This window comes from Notechis scutatus, chromosome 2, assembly GCF_049901735.1.
Source record: "Notechis scutatus isolate UNSWTSFEM ecotype Mainland chromosome 2, rNotScu1.2, whole genome shotgun sequence".
Lineage (NCBI taxonomy): Eukaryota > Metazoa > Chordata > Lepidosauria > Squamata > Elapidae > Notechis > Notechis scutatus.
This window is the reverse complement of record NC_142010.1, coordinates 136,329,026-136,355,315: the sequence shown is the minus strand read 5'-3', so window position 1 is coordinate 136,355,315 and position 26,290 is coordinate 136,329,026. Positions and strand designations below refer to the sequence as shown.

At 40.2% G+C, this 26,290-nt stretch overlaps 1 protein-coding gene across 1 annotated transcript; it reads left to right on the top strand.

Annotated features, from left to right (window-relative positions):
• The first annotated feature begins 1,311 nt into the window (after window positions 1-1,311).
• On the top strand, window positions 1,312-24,968 carry LOC113422723 (keratin, type II cytoskeletal 6A-like). Its single transcript, XM_026683844.2, has 9 exons — window positions 1,312-1,930; window positions 4,234-4,448; window positions 6,574-6,634; window positions 7,526-7,621; window positions 10,764-10,928; window positions 11,608-11,733; window positions 14,693-14,913; window positions 21,822-21,856; window positions 23,065-24,968. The coding sequence occupies exons 1-9, from the start codon at window positions 1,406-1,408 to the stop codon at window positions 23,337-23,339; spliced, it is 1,719 nt and encodes a 572-aa protein (XP_026539629.1). The 5' UTR covers window positions 1,312-1,405; the 3' UTR covers window positions 23,340-24,968.
• Window positions 24,969-26,290: the final 1,322 nt, after the last annotated feature.

The following is a 26,290-nucleotide window of genomic DNA, read 5'->3' as shown; positions in this document are numbered from 1 at the left end:
CCAAAATAGTTGTTGTTGTTACAATTAGAGACAACAGGCCTTCAGCTGCTGCCTTATTTTTTGTGTCAAATTCCCAATGGTCCTGCCACTGGTTGGTGGCTATTCCTTGCAGGTTTCATGGGGAAAGAAAAGTCTGCTCTTGCAGTTGTGGGAGGAAGATTCTATACAAGCAGATGAAGTGTTTCATTGTTGTAAGGTAGGTTCACCACCTGGAAGATTGGCTTAGTTTGGGTGATTGTTCCCCAAATTAAATTAAGAGGGCATTCCAGAATAGATACGGCATTTTCTTGGTGTACCATAAATGGCCAACTTTCAGAACCCAGTACTTCTCATATCACTGTCAACAGTTAGCATCTTGGCTTGACCTTAAAACTTCAGTTTGCCATTCAAACTAAGGGCAACCCTCAGATTCAAAACAATGGTATGGTCTCATTCATTTTAAGGAAAGATCAGAAACAGGAAGTGAGATTTGACCTGCCACTACTGACCTCCTCAGTGAAAAGGTACTGAGCTGGGAATCTTTCCTTCTCCGCAGTTCAGCTAAACAGGCCCTATATAGGATCTAGCTGTGGTTGAACTAAAAATCCCAACATTCTTTACCATTGATTATATTGATTACATCTGCTGGGAGTTGTAGTTCAGCAACATCACAAGAGCTGAAAGAAGCATGTGTTTGATGGCAGTGCTGGACAAAAGGTAGCCTTTCTGATTCATAGGACCAGAAGCTGGAGTTTTGTTGCCTAAAGCATTGACCTAGGGCTAGAAAAACACCTGTTCCTGTTCCAAGAAATAGGGAAAGCACTTTCAAACATATACTGAGGGGTAAGCAAGACAATTGCATCAAATTCCCCTCAGGGGAAGCAATCAACCACCTGCAGTACATATGCTGTGCTACAGATTAGATTTTCAGCCAATGGTGGCAAGGGGCGGGGAAACCTCTACATAGCTTTGAAGTACGGCACCTAATAATCATCTACAATTAAAGCAAATGGTTTTTTTAAGAATAAAAAAATCCTTCTTGTCAGCTCTGAATTATTATTTGTTTATGCATAGAGGCAATGGTGGGTAAATTAATTGGTTAGCTTACATAGATTTTGTGTCAGGTAAGCCTCCAAGCTAAGCAATTTTAAGGTAGCGCTTCAGTTCAAAGGCACCTTTAAGATAAGTTGAAGATATATTTTTTTATTGCTGCCAGATATAACCCAGCCCAGTAACGATCTGATTCTTAATTACTTACCTAATTCCAGCCAAGACACCTCCACATATAAATGTGTGTGTATATATAGAGGGGAAACCAAATCTGCACCTCGGAGTGGGGTATACTGTCCTTCTCTCTCTTTTTCTTCCTTCCTTCTGTAGCTCAGCTTTCGCTCAGCTCTCTTTAGCACTCTTTGAATTAGGCACAATGAGTAGGCAATTCAGTTCTAGATCTGGGGGAGGGATTAGGACTTCCCGGGGATATACCTCTTCCACTACTGTCATTCCCAGTGGAACCAAAGCTAGTTTCAGTTCAGTTTCATTATCCCGTGGTGTGAAGGGAAGTGCAGGATTGGGTGGGGGCTTTGGTAGTAGAAGCCTCTACAATCTGGGGGGTGGCAAACGGACCTCTTTAGGAATCAGCCATAGCAGCATTGGAGGAGGCTTTGGGAGTGGCCTAGGATATGGTGGTGGCGGTGGTGGAGGAGGATTTGGTAGTGGCTATGGATATGGAGCTGGAGGTTTTGGTTTAGGAGTAGGAGTAGGAGGCTATGATGGTGGACTAAGAATGGGGCCCATGGTTCCTCCTGGGGGCATCCAGAAAGTGACTGTCAATTCCAACCTCCTATCACCACTGCACTTGGAGATTGATCCTGACATTCAAAAAGTGCGGCAACAGGAAAGGGAACAGATCAAGACCCTCAACAACAAGTTTGCATCCTTCATTGACAAGGTGAGTCCATTAAGTCAACCGTCAAGTTCTTTGCAGGTAGTCTCAAGGATGAAGTCTGTGAATAAGACTGCAAGATGGAAATGGATACACGAGCCATCCAAGTGCTTCTTGGATGAAAATGAGGACAGATATGAGTGTTCCAAACCAAACATTTAATTTCTGAAAAGACAGATGGAGTTAAAGTAATACTTTGGCAGTCAGGAGGTTGCATTTAAGGTTGCATGGCTGTCCAAGGCCTGCAAAATTTCAATGATCATGCAAAGTGGAGAGAGCTTTCTGGTTTGGGGGTTTCTTAGAAATAATAATAATAATAATAATAATAATAATAATAATAATAATAATAATAATAATAATAATAATAATAATAATAATAATAATAACAACTACTATTTAATCTCAGAGATCACAGTTCAAAACACTACTTATGATTAAGCTGCAGAACTGTTTGAGCTGAATTTTCAGGTTTTGAACGTTATGACCTGTCAGCCCTTTTGCAAAAATTTCCAAGATTCCAAGTTCCTGTAATTCCTCCGAGGCTGGAGGAGTGAAATCAGGATTCTCGCAATGCATTGTTCACGGAACACATTTAGGAGATCATTCAGAGTTTCAGCAGATACATTACCACTCATCTCACGTATTTTTATATAAGACTACAACTCCCAGAGTTCCATAGGAAGAGGAGTTGACCAAAATGATCTCTTACGTCTATGACATAGGATTATTTGTTTTTGTTGTCTACAGTATCTTCAAGCAGCAATTTCTATGTTTCATTCCAAGTACCTTTTTGCAAATTTGAATGCAAGTTCTCCTGAAGAGATTTTTAACTCAAGCTTGAAGATATTTTTGGGCCTGCAGTTCTTAAAATATTGGTAGTCCTCAGCTCCTCGTTTGAAGCTACAATAGCAGTGAAAAAAGTGACATGACCATTTTTCACACTTATGACCATTGTCCCATCCCCATGGTCCCATGATTTATATTCAGATGCTTGACAACAGGTTCATATTTATGACAGTTGCAGTATCCTGGAGTCATGTGATCACTTTTTGTGACCTTCTGGCAAGCTACATTAAATGGGGAGCCAGATTCACTTAACAACTGTGTTACTAATTTAACAACTGCAGTGATTCACTTAACAACTGGGGCAAGAAAAGTTGTAAAATGGTGCAAACCTCAACAAATTTCTCACTTAGCAACATAAATTCTGGGCTCAATTGTGGTCGTAAGTCGAGGACTACCCATAATGTAGCCAGTCTTAGCAATAATCAGAAGGTCTTCGGAAACAGAAATTACAGTCCTCTGCACAGAATTTAAGTCCCTATACTCACAGATGTAATTGTGGTGGCAGCAATGATGTATACTTTTGATGACGAGAGGCAGAATTGCTCCAAGGCACATCAATTATACTTTACAAAGGCTTTGAGACTTGTTGAAGCTACCCACTGATTTGGTAAAACTGCAGCTTCTCAACTACCTTCTGAGAATTTTGATGTGAAGTGTCAGTAAGGAATGTTTTTGCTGGGAAAAAGAAAACTTCTGCACTTAGTTTGTGCTAAATATAACAAGAATACCCATACTTCTCTTTTTTTGCAAAGTTAATTGGCAATCCTCACAATGCAACTATCCATGTAGTGTTTAGGCTGTCATGAAAATGCTAGATTCAGCACAGAATTAATGATACCATCATTGTGGGATTGCCAATTGGTCATGTATTGATAGAAAGAAAGCTATTTTTATAGCAATTTGCTACTATTTTTTCCTACTCAGTTTGCAGCACTATTCATGCCAAAGAATTTTTTTTAGAAAAGATGATACAGTAATTTAAAGTTATTTTGCCCAGCTCCATATTCCCTAGGGTACAGATTACTAATGGGATGATAGGTGCTGAACTCCAACTTTCCTGAAGGACACAAGTGGAAGCATACAGATTTAGCCTTATTTTTTAAGCAAATAAGTACAAAACCAATCTATCCACAATCCCAAAAAAATAACATATTTTTGTCCACATACATGATTTAATGATACAGCTATAAGACCTGAGTTGCAACGTCTGGATTACTTCTGGATGACAGGAAATAAAGGTTCAAGATTCTAAATCTTTGCTGTTTGTCACCTGGTTGATCTGGTAGCCCTATTAAGGATTTGGGTGGCCTCCTGGTTGTCTTGCTGCACTTGTGGCACTGTGGTTGTCATCCCTTGATTTGAATGCTGCTAGTCCTCATTATACAACGTGGTGTGCATTCCAATCTAAAAGGGCTCCTAAAAGCATTACTTTCTCTCTCTCTCTCTCTCTCTCTGGACTTCAGGTACGGTTTCTTGAGCAACAGAACAAAGTGCTAGAAACAAAATGGAATCTTCTGCAACAACAGGGCAGCTCAGCTCCAAAGTTCAACATAGATTTATTATTCGAGACTTACATTTGTAACCTCAAAAAGAACGTGGATCAGTTAACGAGCGATCGGGCAAAGCTTGATGGAGAGCTAAGAAATGTACAGGATCTTGTGGAAGACTACAGAAGGAAGTAAGTGGGATTCCAAGGCCTACTTAAGCAAAGTGGGATGAGATTAGTCTGCAAATGGGCATGTGGGGCATAAAAGAGTTAAGGCCTTCCCTTATGAAAAAATATACACAAAATGAAAAACTAAAACAGGCAGAAAATAAGAATGTTAGATGCTCTGTTTGCTTGCTGTCTGCAAGAAGGTTTTAGCAGAGCCGTGATTCTCCAACATTTTGGTCTCAGAGCTCCTTTATATTCTTAAAAATGATTGAGGACCCCAAAGAGTTTTGGTTTATGTGGACCATATCTATTGATATGTACTGGAAATGAAAACTGAGAAATGTTAAAATATTTAAAATTTGACTTTGTAGACTCCCCCTCCCCCAAAAGGTCCTGCCCAGACCCCTGAAAACTACTTTGTGAAATACTCTTGTGGGTCAGGAGGAAGTACCCCGAGGAAGCTCTGAAGAAGCTGCAGCAGCCCATCCTACCCGTCTTCCTTGGAACTATGCCCAAATGATAGCTGTGTGCCTGTGCATTTTGGCATGAACTCGAGCTTGTGCTTTAGGGTGGAGACATTTTTGATTTATCAAAGAAATGAGGACATTAAAGCAAGTAGTTACGGTTCATTAAAATGAACTGAACACTTCTGAAGTTTATGAAAACTTCTGGTAGCAATTAAATCAAGTGCGCTGAGGAGACAGTTACAATAAAATGAAATGGAACTGACATGTTTTAATTTTTTTAAAAAAGAAAAGGATGGAATAGTAATCAAATATGATAATATTAATAGAATAACCAGTGAGAATAAGAACATTTATAACAAAAAACAAAACAAAACACAATTTTGTGGAGCACTATCAAACTTTCTAATGCCTACTCAGACTTGTGATGTATTTGACAAGGCTACTTGCCTCCTCGTTTGAATTTACTTTGGAAGATTGTTATTTAAATTATTAGCTTTCAGATGTTGTTTCAGATTAAATTAAGAATATTGATACTATCTGAAAACTGGTGAAACCACACACACATACACACACACATAGACAGAGTACATGATACAATAGAAGTGATATATTCATGCTATATGTGCTTATTCTATGTCCATATATTATAGAGCTGTTCTTAAAAAATAAAAATGACTGCTTTTTTTTACAATTACAATTAAAAATGTAAAAACTTCAGACTAACAAGCTAACATGAAGATAAAGAAAAAGACAAGAATAAATAGGAAAATGAAAAAAAATGAATTACTCCACTATTTTTATGCAAATATAATTATCATAACTATACAATAGCATTATAGATATTATTTTTCTGCCAACCTGGAGAAAAATGTAAATTGACTGGCGAGGTTATAGCAGACTTTTGAATTGGGAGTGCTACATAGTCATAATGTATTACATATGTAATATGAAGCAAGAATAAACCTTTCCTTTATGGTATTCCAAAAGTGTGAAATCTCAACTATCGTGCAAAGTCTTGGAGACCACTCAGAGATTGCAGTGCCATTAATGTTGATGGATGCTGACCGAATTATGTTGTGTTAATTTCTGCACTATAATTGTTTCAGTACAATTTTTAGGTTTTTTAAATGAATGTTCTTAGTCAAATCGCTTAGAATCAACTGTAATTAAAGTGGTATAAATAATAAGAAATAAATAGCTGCTTATTTAAGCATTGTCATCCAACACTTGTAATGACCTGCTGTTGGCAGTAATGATGAAAGATAACAATCCTTCACATGCAGAAATGCTGGCCAAGTTCCAGCAGCCAACTTAATGGAGTGGTAACTTAAGTCAGACACTGTTTTAAAGGAGATAAACTATTGAAACTCAGGTTCCTCAAGCATGAGACGTAAAATAAATGCTGGTGAGTTTAATGAAATGTCATTTATAATTCGTGCTTGATATTCCTTGCAGATGGTTTGACTCAATATTGTAAAATAAGTAAGAGTCTCTTCTTTTTTCTTTTGACATGGCTGCTGTGCCACAAATTAATTCAAAACTGATATAAACAATTTGTTTCCCTAAAAGAAGAGCTTTTATGACAGCCTTGTCAAGGCCATTGAAGGCTATTGATTGGCACTTTTCTCTGCCTGATATTTTCCTTGAAGTGGACTGAAAATCTATATTCCTTCTCTTCACAGATATGAAGATGAAATTAACCAACGCACCGCTGCTGAAAATGACTTTGTTGGTATCAAAAAGGTGACTATCCTAAAACAAAAGAATTAAGAAAAAGGAGATTCTTATACACAGAGAAAAGACTTTTGTTCGAAGTCTTATAAATTTCTTAATTAGGCTGAGAAATTTACAGCATTTCAGCCATTTTTGGACACAACTCCTATGATTTTTCATTCTTCACTTTGGTTGATGGTCATTAGAGCCCATTAATACCTGCAAACCCATTCACTTGTTAAAGCAAGAAACTGGAACAAGATTATAAAAAAAAACATGGCCTTTTCATTGGAAGGTTCACATTTAGTATTAAATGTAAACTGATTACTGATAAAGCTACAACTTAAAATTATGCTCTACATTTTACATCACTGTAAGGAAGTGTTTATTCTTTATTGATGTGTGATATTAAACTTGCATTAATTTATTAGGCAGTGAGCTTGTAGTGGCACATTCAGAGTAAGATGTTGAATTAAAAGGGACAATTCTAAATAGAAATGTGCATCGTACAGAACCTTGCAGCAATGTAGAATTGGATTGGACAATTTGTAGTCTTCCATATACAGTATGTTCAGCTACAATTCTTGCCTTGTTTACCATTAGTTGTGTTGGCTACAGCTGCTGGAGATTGTAATTCAACCACTTTTGAAGGACCTCAATTTCTCCATCCCTTTTATGTGGTGTAAAACATTTAGAGGACTCCTGTTCCCCAACATTTTTCTTTGTTGTAAAAAGGCATAAGTTTAATGCCCAGTTTATTAATTAAAAACAAAACTTTTATGTGACACTCTGAAGAAATGCTGCCCGTTGGAGTACACTCTATGGGCTAAATAAATTGAATGTCTAAAGTGGTATGAAGCAGCTGTCTAGGAATCCTTGGACTGCTTTTATGTAATTTTGGTATGTGTTGCATTCTTGCAGGATGTTGATGTTTCATTCATGCACAAAATAGACCTGCAAGCAAAGACTGATAGGCTGATAGATGAGCTCAACTTCCTGAAGACCCTCTTTGATGCTGTAAGTGTTGAATGTTCTTGTCATTGTATCCAAAGTAATGAAAAGTCCTTCAGGGCCAGAAATCACATTGCATTTGGGGAAGAATTGGAATGATCTTGCCAGGAAAGTAGAACAAGTGTGATTCATTGACAATCCTATGAATTACTATATTCTATTTCAAAGATCTCCTGGGGACTTAGATCAAAACCTTGGTGCTCTTTTATGGGACAGGGAGGCCAGTATCCACAATATGGACTTGGGAGTGTCCTGATTGGATTCACACATCAGGCTAAGATGTGATTTTGCTAGCCCAGATTTGTTGATTAAATCACAATTGGCTGGGACAACATTTTGCATTAAGATGTAATGCTGTTTCTTTAATGCTGGCATGATGTAATGTGCAAACCTAATTGCAGTACTGATACCAGTGGTGGTATTCTACCAGGCGAACCGGTAGTAAAAAATGCCACTGTTTGGCCGAACCGGTAGTAAAAAAATAGCTACCAGTTCTACCAAACCGGTATTTCTTCCCCCCCCCTCCCGACAACCAGCTGTTCCGATGATCAGATGTGCCAGGATCCCCTCGCTGTCTTACAGCTTCACCCAGGAGGCTTCCCTGAGGCCCAGGAGGCAAAAAAAAAAGGAGTGCAGGTGGGGGCTGTGCGCCACACTCCAATTTTGGCCTCCTGGGCCTCAGGAAGCCTCCTTGAGGAAAACTGCCTCCCAGGAGGCTTCCCTGAGGCCCAGGAGGCAAAAAAAAAGGAGTGCAGGTGGGGGGCTGTCAAAGAAAAAGGAAGCCACGCGCACCCAGTCACATGGCCATGCCCCCCAGCCATGCTCACCTAGCCATGCTCACCCACAGAACTGGTAGAAAAAATATTTGCATCCCACCCCTGACTGCTACATATAGTTTCTTTTCATAGGTTTAAAGAAATGTTGATTGACACACAATGTAGAGCAGGGGTGTCAGACTCACGCCGTCACATCATCGTCACGTGACGTATTAGTACTTTCCCCCCCTTTGCTAACCTGGGTGTGGGCGTGGCCAGTGCTTGTTGCATCTGGTCCGCGGGCCGGGAGTTTGACAGCCCTGGTGTAGAGGCACCATTGAACTACAAAGGAGAAAGAGGAAGTCAGTCAGGTCCACTAATCAATTATGTCTTCTTGAAACAGTAAACAATTTGATATATACGAGGCCTACTATTATTAAAAACGGTGATGGAGAAAGTGCTATCTATAAAAAAGTGTACTTTTTAATTGATGTTCTGAAACAGAATGTTTTTAATAATGGGTTCCCAGACATAAGAATGATATAATCAGATTAGTTAGCTTGAATGGTTTTACTACGTTCTCTTTCCTCATCCTTAGGTTAAAAAATCCATATTATTATGCTAACAGCCATATTCTCTTCTATTGTGAAAGTTTGGGAAATATTTAGGTTTCCCAATATTTAGGCTCAGGTTTCCTTAACTTAAGCTTTGTTTGAATGAAAAACTGAAAAATAAAATAAAAATAAAACTAGACTACAGCTAAACTGTGGTATGAAAATTTCTGATAATGGAACTCCATATTGAATAGAAAACTAAAATTTACAGGAATTTCTAGAACCTAGACTTCTGGATTATGGCACAAATCTTAATCTCATTCTTACCTGGACACTGAGTAAAATTAGCCGCTTCTCCTTTTCAGTGTGAGAAGCTTGCAGCCTCTGGTCTTTTTCAGTGCAAGAATCTTGCAGCCGCTAGTCTTTTTTAATGTGAGAAGTCTTTGCCGGCGCAAAGGGCCTGCAGCCGCCGCCACTTTGCTAGCTGGAATTGAGATAGCAGCAGTGGATGGAGGCTTCTCACGCCAGCAAAGACTGGCGGCTACAGGCTTCTCGTGCTGGCAAAGAGGTGGCAGCTGAAGGATTCTCATGCCGGCAAAGAGCTGGCGGCTGCAGGGTTCTCGGTGTGGGGGGGACACGGCGAGGCTCGACTGCCTTTTGGGCCCTGCTCTGGCCTGCTGCCTGTTTGACCTATGCTCTGCTTCGGGTCCCACATCCAGCCTACAATAAGGGGATATTCTGCTTCCAGGCCAACCTGGCAGGTGGATGGGAGAGCAGGCGGTCCTCGGGAGAGGCATCTTCTCTCAGGCCTCACACCTGGAAGCCCCCCCCAGAAGCCGAAGCTGGGTCCAAAAGGGGACCGAGCCTCTCTGTGTGTTTCGCCCCCACCAAGGTGGTCCTTGGTTGAGCGCAGCAAACCTGGAGCAGATCTTCCTTCCCCGCCATCAGCTTTACTTTCTAGTCCATGGGGTTTGCACTGTTCTTACAGCGGAGGCCCGACATGGAGGCAGAGGCACCGGGAAGGCCAGAGCCAGGGATTGGCATGTTCCTCAACCCAAGGTGAAGGGCAAGTGGGTGGCATGTGGGCGGAGGCCCCAGGGAAGGCCAGAGCCAGGGAATGTCGCATTCCCTGACCTGAGGTGAAAGGTGAGTGGGCAGCATGCAAGCGGTGGCCCTGGGAAAGGAGCCATGGACTTGCACATCCCCCGACCTAAGGCAAAGGGCGAGTGGGCAGCATTAGCCAGTCCTGAAAGGTGGCCAAGACTCGGTTTGTCCACCCCAAGGTGGCCCTTCATCCGAGAGCCTTAACTTTGTGGGTAGCAGCTGTGAGCAGAATGGGCGAGGCGCGGAGATCAACTGGGCCATGTGGTCTGGGTGAGTGAGCGAAGGAGCCAGAGAGTCGCTGGGCATGGGCGTAACTATAGCCACTGGCCAAGGCGGGCGAGGTGAGATAGGGTGTGGCGGGGCGGGCCAATGGTGGGATTTGCTGGTTCACCAAACTGTGCAGAATCTTAACAACCGGTCTGCTTGAACCGGTGTGAACTGGCTGCAGCCCACCTCTGCACCTAACTCCTAGGCTGAAATGCTGTTTTTTTAAATAGGACTAGAAAAACCTCCATCTAGAGTCTCAGGGAGATGCTGTAGTCAGTGATGACAACACTAACTAGACAGCCTACTGACAACTTACTGCTTTGCCAAAAGGAGGCACAACCTTTATTTTGAGTTGGCTTCCACAGAATATTTTTGTATGATTCAATTGCTAAGATGAACTTGAATTAGTGAGTAACAATCTGTAAACATCTGGATGGATGGATAATAGCATCTTGTTCTTCCACAAAGGAATTGATTCAAATCCGAGGACAAATTAGTGACACCAACGTTGTTTTGCAAATGGACAACAACCGAGATCTGGACCTCAGAAGTATCATTGCTGAAGTGAAAGCACAGTATGAAGACATTGCCAACAGGAGCCGGGCTGAGGCAGAAGCATGGTATCAAGGCAAGGTAAGACTCTGTGTACCTTTTCCAGCGATGATTGTGCAGTTAAGATAATCTTATCCTCTTAATCTGGAATCAATGCTCTTCTTAACGAGAAGGAAAGTCTGAAGTGAGAGGGTTGAGTCAGGCCATGGGTTTACACTTCCAATCGGCTTTTCTTTTTTTCAGAAATCCTTTAAGTGAATTGAATCTGATGTAGAACATTTGTCTTATATCGTAGGTTCCTTTATAATGAGGTCGTAACAAGCATTACTTTTGGGACTGCTAGGAAGAACAGAAAAACCCTACACATTATTATATGAGAAGCCATGGGGGAGCTTTGCAATTTATCATGAGAAATAATGCAACTACAAGTTCTGTACCTACCATTTTAACCACAAAGTTCTTGTGCCTACTGAGCTTTGCTAAAAGACAAAGTGTGATGCCATTGTCTCAGTACATAATATAGGAAAGGGTTTTATTATTATTATTTTTTGCCTCTTCTTACAAGGCAAATATTTAGATTCCACTTTTTGTTTTGAAATCACATTTAGGTTTAGATGTGGCAAATTCAGCAAATCTTTTATCAGCCTTTTCTAGGGAAAGGTGACACACAGAACTCACCTCATATCCAAGGCCTCTTGTCTAATTTGTGAAGCTGGTATTGCTTCCCATCAGTCATTAGGATTCTCTTTTGATGTTATAGTTTCAGGAACTTCAGAGCACAGCTGTTGGTCATGGGGATGACCTCAAAGATATGAAGAATCAGATTGCGGAACTGACTCGGCATATTCAGAGACTAAAAGCAGAAATTGACAATATGAAGAAAGTGGTAAGCGGCCATTTGAATATAGCAATACTCTTGTCAGCATGGGTTTTTCTGTTCTCTTTTTTTCATCTTTGTTACAGGTCTATCTGCTTTTAGCTTGCACCTTATTTTGCAGTTCATTCATGTATGTATGCTAGGAGCATATTTCCATCGAATTTCAACAGGATTTATTTCTGAGGAAAAGTGGTCAAGCATATCAATTCAAGTTGGATAGCTCTTTGATTAAAGGATCCCTGCCACCATTTTCAGGAGATCGTTCCCCTGCCCTGACTGTTTATAACTCAGGCCTACACAACGTGCAGAGCAGAGGTGGTATTCAGTAGGTTCTGACTAGTTCTGGAGAACCGGTAGCAGAAATTTTGAGTAGTTCGGAGAACTGGCAAATGCTACCTCTTACTGGAGATTTTACAGTATCCTTCCCCTGCCACACCCACCAAGCCACGCCCACAGAACCGGTAGTAAAAAAAAATTGAATCCCACCACTGATGCAGAGATGTATTCTAAGTTGCTATTTCTTCCTCTACAGTAGAAGTGGAGCAGAAATATTGCAAGAACGGTTACGTGGAGATGTTCTTTGATTCTCAGGACTATCCGTCAGTCATGCATTACCATCTCTGACTGTGTGCCAGCTGCTGTTCTGCTTGGATAAAAATAGCTTCACTTCATTAATCTAAATTCTAGTAACCTCACATTTAAATTGTTGCATACTTTTGAATATGAATTTGCTCCCAAAATTGCTCTGTAATACAAAACACGGCAGCTTGAATAATATCTGAAACTCGGTGACCCTATTATGTCAATATTAGCTTCTATTTTATAGGTGAAACACAAAATTTATTTACAAAATGCATAGAAATGGACTCACTAGCTCCAGAAAGGCTCTGATTAGAATAAAACACTGCTCAAAGTTCAATAGTAATAGGACTAGCATGTAGACATGCTTTATAACACTTTACAGCACTCTCTAAGCAGTTTACAGAGTCAGCGTATTGCCTGTCCCCCAACAATTTGGGTCCTCATTTTACCAACCTTGGAAGGATGGAAGGATGAGTCAACCTTGAGCTGGTCAGGATCAGACTGTTGGCAATCAGCAGAGTTAGCCTGCAATATGCATTCTAACCACTGCACTACCATATATTATATGACTTATAATAACTACATGATTCCTTGGTTCAGAGAGCTTCGGTCTCTCATTTGCAGGAAGATGCAATATTTGATAATTTCCAGGTTTACTTTTTGTTGGCTATGCCAATAAAAGCTCAAACCCACAATCAAACTCCCTGCACCTGTTTTTCTGAATGCATGAAAAATTCAAGATGCAAGATATGTTTTCATTATGATGCTGTATGCATTTCCTCAAGATTTTTAGGGGCAAAAAGTATTTAGGAGCCTCTGTGGTGCAGTGGTTAAGAGTGCAATACTGCAAGCTACATCTGCTGCAGCCAGCTGCCTACAATTTGGCAGTTCAAATCCCACCAAGCTCAAGGTTGACTCAGCCTTCCCTCCTTCCGAAGTGGGTAAAATGAGGACCCAGATTGTTGGGGGAAATAGGCTGACTCTGTAAACTGCTTAGAGAGGGCTGTAAAAGCACTATAAAGCGGTATATAAGTCTAAGTGCTCTTGCTTATTTGTCAATAATTTGAATCAAGCCTTAGGCCAAGATGATGCACACAAGGAAAAGAGGACCATGAAAGGCTTCCTTGGCACATCAAACCAGAGTAAACATTTTGATTATCTAAGCACATGTTCATGTTATTAACATAAATAATTCTTGCCCTGTTAAGTGTCATAGTTGGAGGTCGTCTAGGAACAGAAAGTGGCACTCACTTTGAACTGGTTTGTTGAAGAATAAATTTGTTGATGGAGATAGATAGTGAAGGAGAGAGAGTACAGGTAGACATCAACTTACAACAGTTCATTTAGTGACCATTCAAAGTTATAATGGCCCTAAAAAAAGTGACTTATGACCGTTTTTCACACTTATCACCTTTGTAACATCCCCATGATAATGTAATCAAAATTCAGATGCTTGGCAACTGGTTCATACTTACCACCATTGCTGTGTCCTAAGGACATGTTGCAACCAAAGTCAGTGGGAAGCCAGAGTCACTTAACAACCGTGTTACTAGCTTATCAGCTGTCATGATTCACTTAACAACTATAGCAAGAAAGGATGTAAAATAGGGAAAACTCACTTAACAAATGTCTGATTTAACAACATAAATTTAGGCACAATTGTGGTCATAAGTCAAGGACTGCTGGTATTACAATCCCTTGAGTTACATGTTTTGTTGAAATTCATTTTGCTGAAATTGAATTTGCCCTGTGGCCTTTCAACAAGATTTAGAACTTGTCCACTGAAAGATGCATGAGTCCTGTTGAATGTGTTTATCCCATCAATTTAATAAGACATTATTTATCAATATCCTTGTTGAAGTATGGATTTGAAGAGTAATGGGAGCAATTGAATGCTGCCCTCTGATTTTTTTGAGTCTCTGAGGTCCAAATAAAAGCCAGTGTACAATAATGCGAGGGGGGACGCGGAGGCTCAATGGCTAAGACACTGAGCTTGTTGATCAGAAAGGTTGGCAGTTCGGCAATTCGAATCCCTAGCACCGTGTAATGGAGTGAGCTCCCATTACTTGTCCCAGCTTCTGCCAACCTAGCAATTCGAAAGCATGTAAAAATGCAAGTAGAAAAATAGGGACCACTTTGATGGGAAGGTAACAGTGTTCCATGCGCCTTCGGCATTTAGTCATGCCGGCCACATGACCACGGGGTCTTCTTCGGACAGTGTTGGCTCTTTGGCTTTGTAACAGAGATGAGCACCGCCAGAAACGACTAGCATGTATGTGGGAGGGGAACCTTTACCTTTACTTATTTAATACTTCATGAAGTCACGCATGCTATGACACACACGTATCATGAAATTAGAGCCTAATTAATATACAAATGTATCCAGAATGAAGGTCTTCAAAAAGCAATTGCTGATGCTGAACAGCGTGGGGAGTTGGCCCTGAAAGATGCCCGCGTGAAATTGAGCGACCTGCAACTGGCTCTGCAAAATTCGAAGGATGAGCTGGCACGTCTCCTGCGTGATTATCAGGAGCTGTTGAATACCAAGCTGTCTCTGGATATTGAGATTGCTACATACCGCACGCTGCTAGAAGGCGAAGAATGCAGGTGGGTGCACTCTTGTAATGTATTGTGTTTCTGAGTGAAACAAATCTATTTGCATGTTGCTTGTGTGTCAATTTTACCCAATCTTAAACATGGGAATATACCAACAGATACCTGTCATCATGGCTGTTCTGCTTTTTCTATAACTGCTTTTTCTGTGTGTATGAAATACAGCCTGTGCATCCACTACCTTTCCCATTAAAATTTGTTTGTTTGTCTGTCATTCTTTTTCCGCGTGTAACAAAGGTCTTATCCTAGGTTTGAAGCCTGTATGTTTTTCTATTGATTCTCTTTTCAGAGCTCTGCAGGCTTTTTCCACTGATTTTTTTCTTAGGAAATTCCTGGAATTTCCAATCAGAGACAAATAAGTACCTTTTGTGGATGCCAAATTAGAGAAAATTGCATTTAGTTCATCCTTCTTAAAAGGCTGTCTTTCCTCAACCATCCTGTCCCTGGGTCTGATCCTTAGTTTATTCAGTTTTGAGCAGTTTCTTCTTCTTCCTCTTTCTCTCTCTTTCAGTTTCCTTTTGCCTAGCACAATTCATAGGATAGTGCATAGGATAAAGTTCCAAAGGGCTCCAAGGAGAGGACATTATATAGAGGACATTTCTCCTAAATTCAGCAATAGCAAAAAAATTTCACGGGAAACAACAAGAGTCCTATCAATGAAAAGTGATATCAAATGTTTTGTAGCTAAAATGAATTTTCTCTTTCTGCCCCTAAATATGTTGCCTCTCTAAACATTATGTCTAGCTTTATCCCCAAATCTAGAGTATATGTTATGGTATATTTAGCCAGTAAATAAAAGTGATTCTCAAGCTGTCAGTAGGAAGTTTAGAAAGTGGCAGGTGTGTGTGTGCATGCAAATATTAACTTTTTTATGGCACATTTCCAACAATGTTGAAATGTCTGAAGGTTCAGTGTCATATTTAGGAAGCACTACATGCTGTTCAATATCATCAGTATAGCGGAAGACATTTCCACACATCCATAATTTGCATTAACATTAACATTAACCAGGGATGCTTCTAGCATGGGGTAGGCTTTTAAGAATATAAATAAATAATATATGCTTGTGTAATTTCAAGTAAATAACTAAAATTATGTTTCCTATACAATCTGGAATTAATGGCAGTCATTATGTCTATTATAATATTGCTTAGTCATTATTCATAGTAAGATTTGGTTGCTGACTTGGAGAGAGACACATAAAATTATCCTTCACCCCTGAGTTTCGGTTTGTCGCTTCGCGAGGCGGTAGGGATTCGCGAAGCTGCGCGATCCTGCCGCGCTAGCCGTTTTGGGGCTTCGACCGGACGGGTGCGGAGCAAGGCTGCCCTGCAGGGTAGCTGAAGGTAAGGGGATCCGGAGGAAGGGTTTGGGGTGTTGCAGACCCCCTCCCTGGCCGGCAGAACCCCTGTTACCAGGACGGTGCAGCGGCGGTCCGTAATGGCCGCCACAAAGAAGTTGAACAGCCGGGCAAGTATGCGCAGGAGGAAGAAGAGAAAGTTATTGAAAGTAAAAGTTCTTCTTGGTCGACCCAGGGCTTTGAGATTTATTTAATTTAATTCCTGGAAAAGATGGTTTTCTGATGATTTCTTCCACAAGAGAAAAAAAGCGGCTGTTTTGAGGTGCTGAAGGGAAAGTTTACTCTCCCTCCCGACGGAATTAAGCCGGAAGGGAGAGGATAAAGAAAATATATAAATTTGGATCTTGTTGGAGGAGATGCCTTGAAGACTTGAGGACAGAAATACAATCTTAATAAGGCTTTAAAATATAGACTTGGATTCTTTTTTTTATTTGTTTGATACCACCCCTGGAAGAGGAAGGGGAATTTTGGCTTGCTTGGATTTATTGAGGATTGTGGATTTTGGGATTGTTTTCCTTTCTCTCGGAATATTTGGTTGGTGTAAGAAGAAAGAGGAATAAAGAAAAGAAAAGACTTATTTATAATGGCTTTCCTTTTTGAAGACCTGAGGGATGAATATGAGCAAACAAAAGCAATCTGCAAAGATGGCATGGAAAAAGCTTTTCTATTTCTAGAAATGGCGCTGGTCAATTACCAACAGACAATGGAACAGATGGAAATGGAAGAAGAACAACAAGGAAGAGACGAAGACGCCATCTTCATTGAATTCCAAAACTTATCTAAGGAAGAAGGAAGGAAGAGAGCAAGGAAAATGAAGGACTTAAGATCTAAAAAAACATTTGAGAAAGAGAAAAATATGATGCAAAGTAAATATAATGATAACAAACAAGAGAAAAAGGGAATGCAACAGAGAAGGGATCCCAGCAAGGCAGAGGTTAGAAGAAGAAGGGGGTAGGAAGATTTGGTGGGGGAAGAAAGAAAGGGGAAAGGCGGAGAAAAGCCTCAAAGCTTTAAAATTGGATGGGAGAAGAGGATTTTTTTAGAGATAAAGGATGAAATATAATTTTCTGTAAGAAAGATTCTGCTAAGGTACAGAAGATGGTATTGTAATATTTATATTTGAAATAGTAAATTAGAATGCTTTAAGATTTAATAAGAAATTAAAATGTTGAAGTTTTTATTAATGATTGATTTTTAAAATGTAATAAAATATCGAAGGAAAGGAGGATACAATGTATTTAAACATTTTTGGTGGATAGAATGTACCAAGCAGAACCAAATTGGGTATTTGTTATGTTGAATGTTAATTTTACTAACTTAGGGGAGGATAGAAAGGCATCATACTCTGATTAGTGATTTCAGGAGAAATTTTTCTTTTATTATAAGAAGAGATAGAGGGATAAATGAATGGGCAAAAGATACAATTTAATGATTTATTAAGATGGATTAAATAAGATAGAAATGTGAAGAGTGATATGTGTTATTATTTTAGCCCATGCAAAGAGAGGTAACTGGGGCCAAGGTACATGTTTGTTTGTGTTTGTTTGTGTTTTATGAGAATATTGGGGAAATTATTGTAGAAAAACAGGGAAAGATTCAATATGTAATGATTTGTTTGTTGTTGAAACTTTTAATAAAACTTGTTTTAAAAAAAAAAAAAAAAAATTATCCTTCACCCCTGATATTTTAATTAGTGGTGAAAATTCAGAAGAGAAAATACAGCACAGATATAGAAGCAATCTTTTCTCAAGTATGTTCCTCAAGAAATATCAAACAAAGTAAGGCTTGCATTCCACATAAAATATGTGCTGGGAATTAAATCTGGTTCTCTCTCTGCAATATCTCTACATTCTAAGATTTCACCACTTTGCAATCCAAATGTGTGTACATTTACCCCTAAAGTAATTTCCCTTATGTTTGAAATATTTTCTTCTAAGTTAGCTACCTTGGTTCATAAGATCACTTAGTTTCCTACCATCTGATGTCCTTCAGATGGGTTGTACATATTTTAATTTCCTAGGGCTAATATGGATTGGTCTAAATCAGATTGGGAAAAGCTGTCCTAAACTGCCAGATCAAGAGTTGTGTTGTCTTTAATCCAGTGATTATGGAGGATGACAGCTGCTCTGTTCTTCTTTAGAAGATCATCTATGGCTTTACCAATCTTTTCCCCAGCCCACTCTAATCAATGAGCTTTTATTGCAAGGGGAAGTAGAAGATAGCTAGAAATGATGGAGGGTGTCTACATAATTTGTAGAGTTTGCAAGATATGCCCAAGATAACTGGGTAAGGCTCGAAGCCCATTCTGTTTAAAACCAAGAAAAGATCTCTCATCCTTTCAAAAGAAAGATAGCAGCTGCATCGCCACAATACAAAAAAGATGTTAGAGGAGTGCAGAGAAGAGGAAGAAAGATGATTTAGGGTCTGGAGGCTAAATCATATGATAAATGATTGTAGGAACTGGGTATGTCTAATGACTCTAGTCTAACGAAGAGGACTGGGGTGTCATGATAGCAGTTTTTCAATATTTGAAAGATTGTCACAAAGAAGATGGCAACAACCTATTTTCCAAAGCACCTGAGGGCAATATAAGAATGGAATTGATGGAAACTTATCAAAGAGAAATTGAACCTAGAACTAAGGAGAACTTTCCTGACAGTGAGAAAAATCAGTGGAATTACTTGCCTTCGGAAGTTGTGGGTGCTTCAACCCTGACAGTTTTTAAGAAGAGATTGGACAGCCATTTGTCTGGAATGGTTTTGGATCTTGTGCTCAAGAAGGGAGGGGTCCAAATCACTTCTAACTTAATCCATATGCATTCCCTGTTGGGACCATGAGGCAGGACAATGGGAAAAAGATAGAATTTAAAGTCCTTGACTTTTCTGAAAGGACATTAGCTCCTATTAACCTTATGAGGAAAACCTGTTTTTAAATATGAAGAGCTCCTAGTTTTCATTTTGTCCTCCACTACTTAACCCATGCTTTGAAGCATGAGATGAACTAACAGCAGAAGGACTTGCTAGCAGGCAACTGGGCAAAGTGACCTCTTGTGGTCACTTCATTTGTGGACGTGCTTTGGGAGCTTAATTGGCTTTGTGCTCCCACCAATGTCAGAGCAGAAAGGCTGTGTTGTTCATTTTCCTCATCCCTCTGAGATAGTGTGGATCCATGGCATTCTGGGAATTTCAATGGTGGGCTGGATTTTGGTACTTGGTGTCAGTTGCAGCAGTACCTTGAATTTTGTTGAACAAGAAAATCTAGTGTAGACATTAATTATAAGACCACTCCTAGAATTCTGTCAGCTACTGAAGGAGGGGTGGCCAAACCGCATTGTACTTTTCCATATCCCTAAGATATAGCTGCAGTTAGCTCTGGAAACCATAAATCAACTCTGGTGCCCACAAGAATGGAGATCAGGCCTCATTGTGTTCAACCCCATAGTTGCCCATCATAGATGAAATTATGGAGCATGGCGATCAGATAGAGGAAGGAACAAGGAGTACTTTTAGATATTAAAGATAATGGTGTACCTTCACTAATAGTCCAGGATCTAAAATTTCTGAGTTATGAACCAGGAAAAAAAATAGTAGGAAATGCATCTGTCTGAAGAACATCTATTGTTTCTGGCTTATGTGTGTTGGTGCAGTTTGTTTGTGAGCCTTCTTCCAGGCCACTGTCTGATTTAGCACATTGGAAAAACCTTATGTTGTAGTAACCCTTGAACTGAATGTATTTTATTCTTGGGGTGAAATAATTGCCAGTAGTTATACAGATGTAAAAAAGGGATAATCTATATATACCCAGAGGCACACCAACAATTTTAGCAACATTTGTTCATGTACTTTACTCTGGTTAACTTCTGACCCTGAAGAACAGCAAATGCTCTGCTGGTCTCCTGTTGTCATCCGGATAAGCCTGAAAGGCAATAAGGGTCAGGATTGTCTTCCTTCACAATGTTTTTGTACAAAGCAGATGAGCACTCTGGCCTCAGGAGGGTGCTCTTAAGGCAGTTCCATCAAGGCAGCTGTTCCTGAAAGCAAGATGCTAACTGGGTACAGAATATAAATTTTTCATCCCATGAGAAGATGGTAGAGACGTTGCACCACCTGTGTGGCAACGCAGCCGCAAAATGCTTTCTTGTGGGTTGAGCCACAGAACGGGCACGGCCATTTTGCGGCCGGTTGCTTCCTCAGGGCTGAAATGTAAGTTCTGCCAGCAAGAGAGGGGCAGACTCCTCTTCCCCCCTTTTCCAGTTAAGTCTGCAGTAGACAGGGAGCTATAGGAATTTGTTCTGCTCAGACTTGGAGGGCAGGATCCCCTGAGGGAGGGGCGAACCACTGTAAGCCAGCTAAAAAGACTACTGTGCAACCTGTTTCAGTCTCCTCCCAAATCCTAATCCCTTCGTGTGACCCCCTCCAAAGCTCAGGGGTGTGCTTCAGATGGTGCATAAGTGTTATGCACCTGCCTTGCCTCTTGCAAAATCCCTTAAAAGGGGATGTAGATTGTTTCATCCTCACAAGTTTCCCTAGGAATTCCTCCCCCCCACTTTTTAATTTGTTTAGTAAAATTGCTGCCTTTTCTATCAGGAAGGAAAGGCAGAGAAACTGTAAGCATCCTTTGGCTGGCAGGGATAGGAGTCAATTATACCAAAGAGCCCCAGCTCATCAAGGCCATTTTCTTTTTCTTTTTTTCCACTCAGTCTGAAACCAGTGCCTTTTTTTACGGCAACTTCTCAGAAATAGATTCTTAACTTAAAGGATTTCTCTCTAGTTGCAGAGCACCCAATCCTGGGCGTTCTTTTGAACTCACCTATCTGTAGTGGCATATGCAAAATCTCTGTTTTATGATTTTCATAAGAAAAGTATAACTCTACAGCTTTGTTCATGGTGGCACTAATCCATAGTGTGATTAGTTTGAACTGGTGTGATGTGGATTCTTCCTTTCAGTAGTCCAGTTAAGCTTTAAATGGCTTAGTTATGAGTAAAAACCCTGTCTGTTGAATAATAAACAAATGAGAGGGGTCAATCAAATCAAATCTTTATTATAGACAAAGACTGACAAAAATGGAAAGGTGTGGTTGAATAATAGCTAAAAAGCTAACAGGAGCCAGTCCATGAAGTAAATATGTCAACTTCAGGGAGTCTCCAGAAGTAGCAAGCTATTTAAGGCAGTTTTGGTATATAGTCCAAAAGCAAGAAAGAATAAATGCAGCAGACATCGTCCCTCAGTGAGCTTAACTTCCACAGGAATTTATCAAATACATCAATAACCCACTCCCCAAATTCCTATCTAGACAATGCAAGGAAAGAAGTGTGTGTGTGTATGTGTGTGTGTTGGGAGGGCAGGAGGGAGACAAAGCATGTTTTCCTTTATTTTGTCACCCATCTGATGGAGAATTTACAGTGACAGGTGGTTCCTAATTGTCACTTGATACTTTCCCCAAGATCTTTATTTGCAAGGACAGGGCCTTATAGGCTATGAGCTACACATGATAAAGGTAAATTGACTTATATACACACTGTTTCCTCTTTCTTGCCTATAGGATATCTGGAGAACTCACTGCCCCTGTCAGCATGTGTAAGTATTTCATTTATGCTAATTAGCCATGAAGGCTCATGATAATACATTTGTTTGCACAGACTTTATTGTTTAATACTAATACTGAATATAATTTAGAAATCTTGAAAAATATTCTCTATCACTGACAAGAGGATCAAATAAGAAATACTCTATACTCTGTGTGAGGTGGGGGAGGGGGTGCCTATCCTATTTTATACTAGTGATGAAAATAATAACTTAGATTAAAAGTGAGACATGAGGCTTTAAGAAAACGTAAGTAAAATGGATTAAGTTGTGATCCATTCAAAATGAAACAAAAACTATATATTTGCTAAATAGAAGAAGGAATTAGAAGGTGTTAGCCTTATGAGGTAGATCTGCAACGGCATATGAGAAAGACCTTGGGAGAAGAGTAACTAAGACGATTAAGGGCCTGAAGACTAAAACATATGAAGAAGGGTTGCAGGAACTGGGTATGGCTAGTCTAGAGGAAAGAAGGACTAGGGGTGATATGATAGTAGTATTCCAGTATTTGAGGGGCTGCCACAAAGAAGAGTGGGTCAATTTATTTTCCCAAGCACCAGAAGGCAAGACAAAAAACAATGGATGAAACCAATCAAGGAGAGAAACAATCTGGAATTAAAGAGAAACTTCCTAACAGTGAGGACAATTAAGCTTGCCTTCAGAAATTGTTGGTGCTTCATCACTGGAAGTTTCTAAGAAAAGACTGGACACCCACCTGTCTGAAATGATATAGGGTCTCCTGCTTTTCATAAGCCACTTTCCTTGCTTGGGCTAAAATCTTGCTTATCTGATCATTGTCTTGGTAGTAGATCTTCCATTTCTTCTCCAAGGCCATCCTCTATGAGCACTACAAGAGATATCCCTTGATATTTAGTTTTGAACAGAGCCCCACACTAGATGAGAAATTCGAGTGAGCGATTTGGCAGCAATGCTACTCATGTTGCCTTCAATAGGTGGCAGCACCTGAAACCTTAAAAAGCTTAAGCAGGATCGTACCTCGTTAGAATTTGGATGGGAGTTTGTTTGATAATTTCAGGGCGGGGGACTATAGTGGAGAAATTAGCATCTCGGAATAGGAGAATGACTCAGATATGCCCTTGTTGTCCCCAAGACTTGTGTATGATGGTCATCTATTCCTTCCTATGGGCTACAAGTCAATAGTTGAAGCAAAGTCCAGTAACGCCCCTGTGTTTTTCTTGCAGCGGTGATCAGCAGCTCGTCTACCATGAGCGGAGGCAGTCGTGGAGGATTTGGCCTGGGGGTTGGGGGAGGAGGGGGAGGCAGTGGTGCCGGAGGCAGCCAGGGCCTGACAGTGGGAGGAGTTGGTGCTGGCGGCTTTGGTATAAGCACTGGAGGGAGCAGTTACAGCACTGGAAGCTATGGTGGGGGAATAGGGGTTGGAGGTGGAGGAGGCTCTTCCAGCATGAAATATGTCTCAACCACAACCTCATCGTCCAGCCGAAAAATGGTCAGATAAAAAATAAATAACACGTTGACAATTGATTCTGAAAAAAAAAAAAAAGCTCCTAATCGCCAGCATCAGCACAAGTCCCCAAGCTAGTCATCCTTCTTTTTTCCCCCTGAGAAGTTTAATATGAACAGGTATTGTCCCTTGTCTCCTGAATGAACACCTCTGAGCAGGTGTTGGCCATTCATGAGAAATGGCTCGTATTACCCCTTCGCCAGGCAGTGTTTATGTTACAAGTCTCTTTCCCAACCAACGTGACTTGTGGCTGTCGAGGCGTCTCTGATTTTTCCTCTCTCTGTTATTGCAATTCTGCCTTCAGTAAAGAAGTACCACATTTCCTACAGGCTGAATGAATTAAAACACCCCTCCCATGTTGGACAGAATTGATAATTTCCTCCCCTACTTTCTTTCAAAAGGATGACAATACCCTTTTGTGATAGGAATTCAGACAAATTAACAGAGTTGGAAAGGACCTTGTAGGTCATCTAGTCCAGCTCCCCTCCTCCACCACCTCATGAATTGGCAGGCAAGTTTTAAATCAGCAAATCTGGAATCTGGTTAAGGCTGATTTTAGTCAAAAGCAAACAAACCAAAAAGCCAAGCCCAAGCCTTCTGACTAAGGAACCCCCTTCCCTGCCTCAAATACTATTCTTATGGTGCAAAACTTTAGGAATAAAATCTGACCACATAAGACATTTTTTAAAAAACACCCTGATGATTTCAGTGGGAGATTGAGTACTAGGTTCACTCTCCATATTTGAAATCAACAGGATGGGGAAAATGCTTACCTTTTGTTTCGGTTGTTTTTAAGCACTCAAAAAAAAAACCACTGAATTGTTTCCAGTATTGACATTCATTTTATGGTCATAATTTCATGTCTATTTTCATATTTCTGCAATTTCTTATGCTGCTCTTTTTGTCGAGTGCTTTGCACCAGTAGATGAATGTGATATAATTATATCCTCTTAAATCCCATTGAAAGCAGGAGGAAAGTGTAACCCAAAGTGGTCTGTATCATCAGGGCCTGTATTTTTCTCACTGAAGCCCCATTGCTCTGTTTGGCGCATGTTGCTCAGCATTTAAAAATGTGATAGCCTTCTGCTGAGACGGCATTTGAGAATGGAAAAGGCAATTTAATGGATGGGCTAATTGAAACAATATATAGAAGTTGCCAACAGAAAACAAAGAACTCCCGTGTTTTAATTCAGTTGTAATAGTAGGCAAGTCTCTTCCAACACCCCGAGGAATATACACAGTCAAAACAACACATTGTTTAATTGGGAATTAGAAGACAAGTGCTTAGGTCAGCCATCTTTTTAAACGATGCCTTTTGTTGTTCTGTGCCTAGAAGAAGCATAGCATTTGACTTTATCAACCGTAGAAAAATAATTTTAGTATTCTTTTGGTTACCTTTCCCTTCTCCCTGCTGCAAGATGATTTTTTTAAAAAAAACTGTTAAATAAATTTCCCAATTGATGAAGAACATTTTAAAAATGCATAATAGTTTGTATGGCTTATTTTGTAAGTGTCCCCAAATGCTTGTTGTAAATAAACTAGCAACTGTTTGGCTTCTTTTGCTCGGTCTATTGTTCTCCATAACTTCATGCTTGAAATTGCAAATAAACTGCATTGTGATAACTTGTTTCTAGCTGGTGTCTTCTTTCTTTTTTACCCATGGGTGTTCATTACAGCTAAAATGCTTTTTTTTTCCTCAATGAAGAACTCAAACATGGAGGACCTATAGCTGAAGAGAGAAATAGGAGACTAGGAATATTTGGTTTACAACATTTTTTCCCCCTTACAAAATGGTTTCAACTGATCGACTCATTTGTGGCTCATCTCGTTTACCTCTGGTGTCTCACTGATGGGCAATACTACAAGTATAAGAGAGATGTACCATTGTCAACAGGGATGAGGTACTGATTTCATACCAGAAAGTGCTTTTACTCAAATGACCGATCTGGCCTGAATAAAACAACAGCCCAACTGCAAAAATAAAATTTTTAAAAAAGTTTGACATCGGGATTTTCTCTCTCTCTCTCCCCACCCCCCCCCCCCCCCCCCCACCCCGACATGGCATTCTCATAATTCAGGCTAAAATAGTAAACTTTTCTGATTTCAGAGATTAGGAACAAATCTGGCTCTTTTCCCAAATGGCCCAAGAGGACAAATCAGATCTAATGTGGGCTCAGAGGGATTTTCCAAATTCCCTTCCAAACTTGTCGGTGGGGACAAATGAATTTTCAGAATTTCTGCAGAGGAAATAAGAAATTGTCCCAGAGTTTCTCAAGTGAGGGTAACACAACACTCCAAGAAATATATGAGGATTTAATAGATCAAGGGAGCCAGAGCCCAGCATGATGACGGTGCAGTGAAAGGCTGGATATCAACATAGATCCCCTTCCTCACTTTGTAGTAATATAACCAGAAGAGCACATAGGGAAGTTTTCTATTTTTCCCCCCTTAGGAAGACTTTCAAAAGCAAATTTTCTCATCACATTGAATGAGAGCTGGTAGGACAATCAGGAAAATATCTCTTGGCACTGAACTCTTGGCACTGATGTTACAGTAGCATGAGAAAGAGCTTCTTGCCAAATGCTGATACAGCATGTTTTTCATCTCCCAAATTGCTGGGAAAGGGTTATTTCTAACCCCAATTGGGGATGGGGTTGAGGGAAGAGGGGAATCCTAGGGAGAAATATCCAAAGAAGGAGGGGTCTGATGGGAGGGAACATGGAGGGAAGGAAAAGAGCTGAGTTCCTATGCTCCCTTGCTAAGCTTACAATCCACTGTAGCATTCAGACTCAAACCAGTTCCAACCTAAGGGATCTGCCCCTTCAACCTCATTGAGAAATACAAGAGCATGACACAGCAAGAACATGGAGGAAATACCTGCAGAGTTTAAATGACGTCTAGGAAAGGCTTCATTGAAGAGATGTTTCCCTAATGAATACTACTCT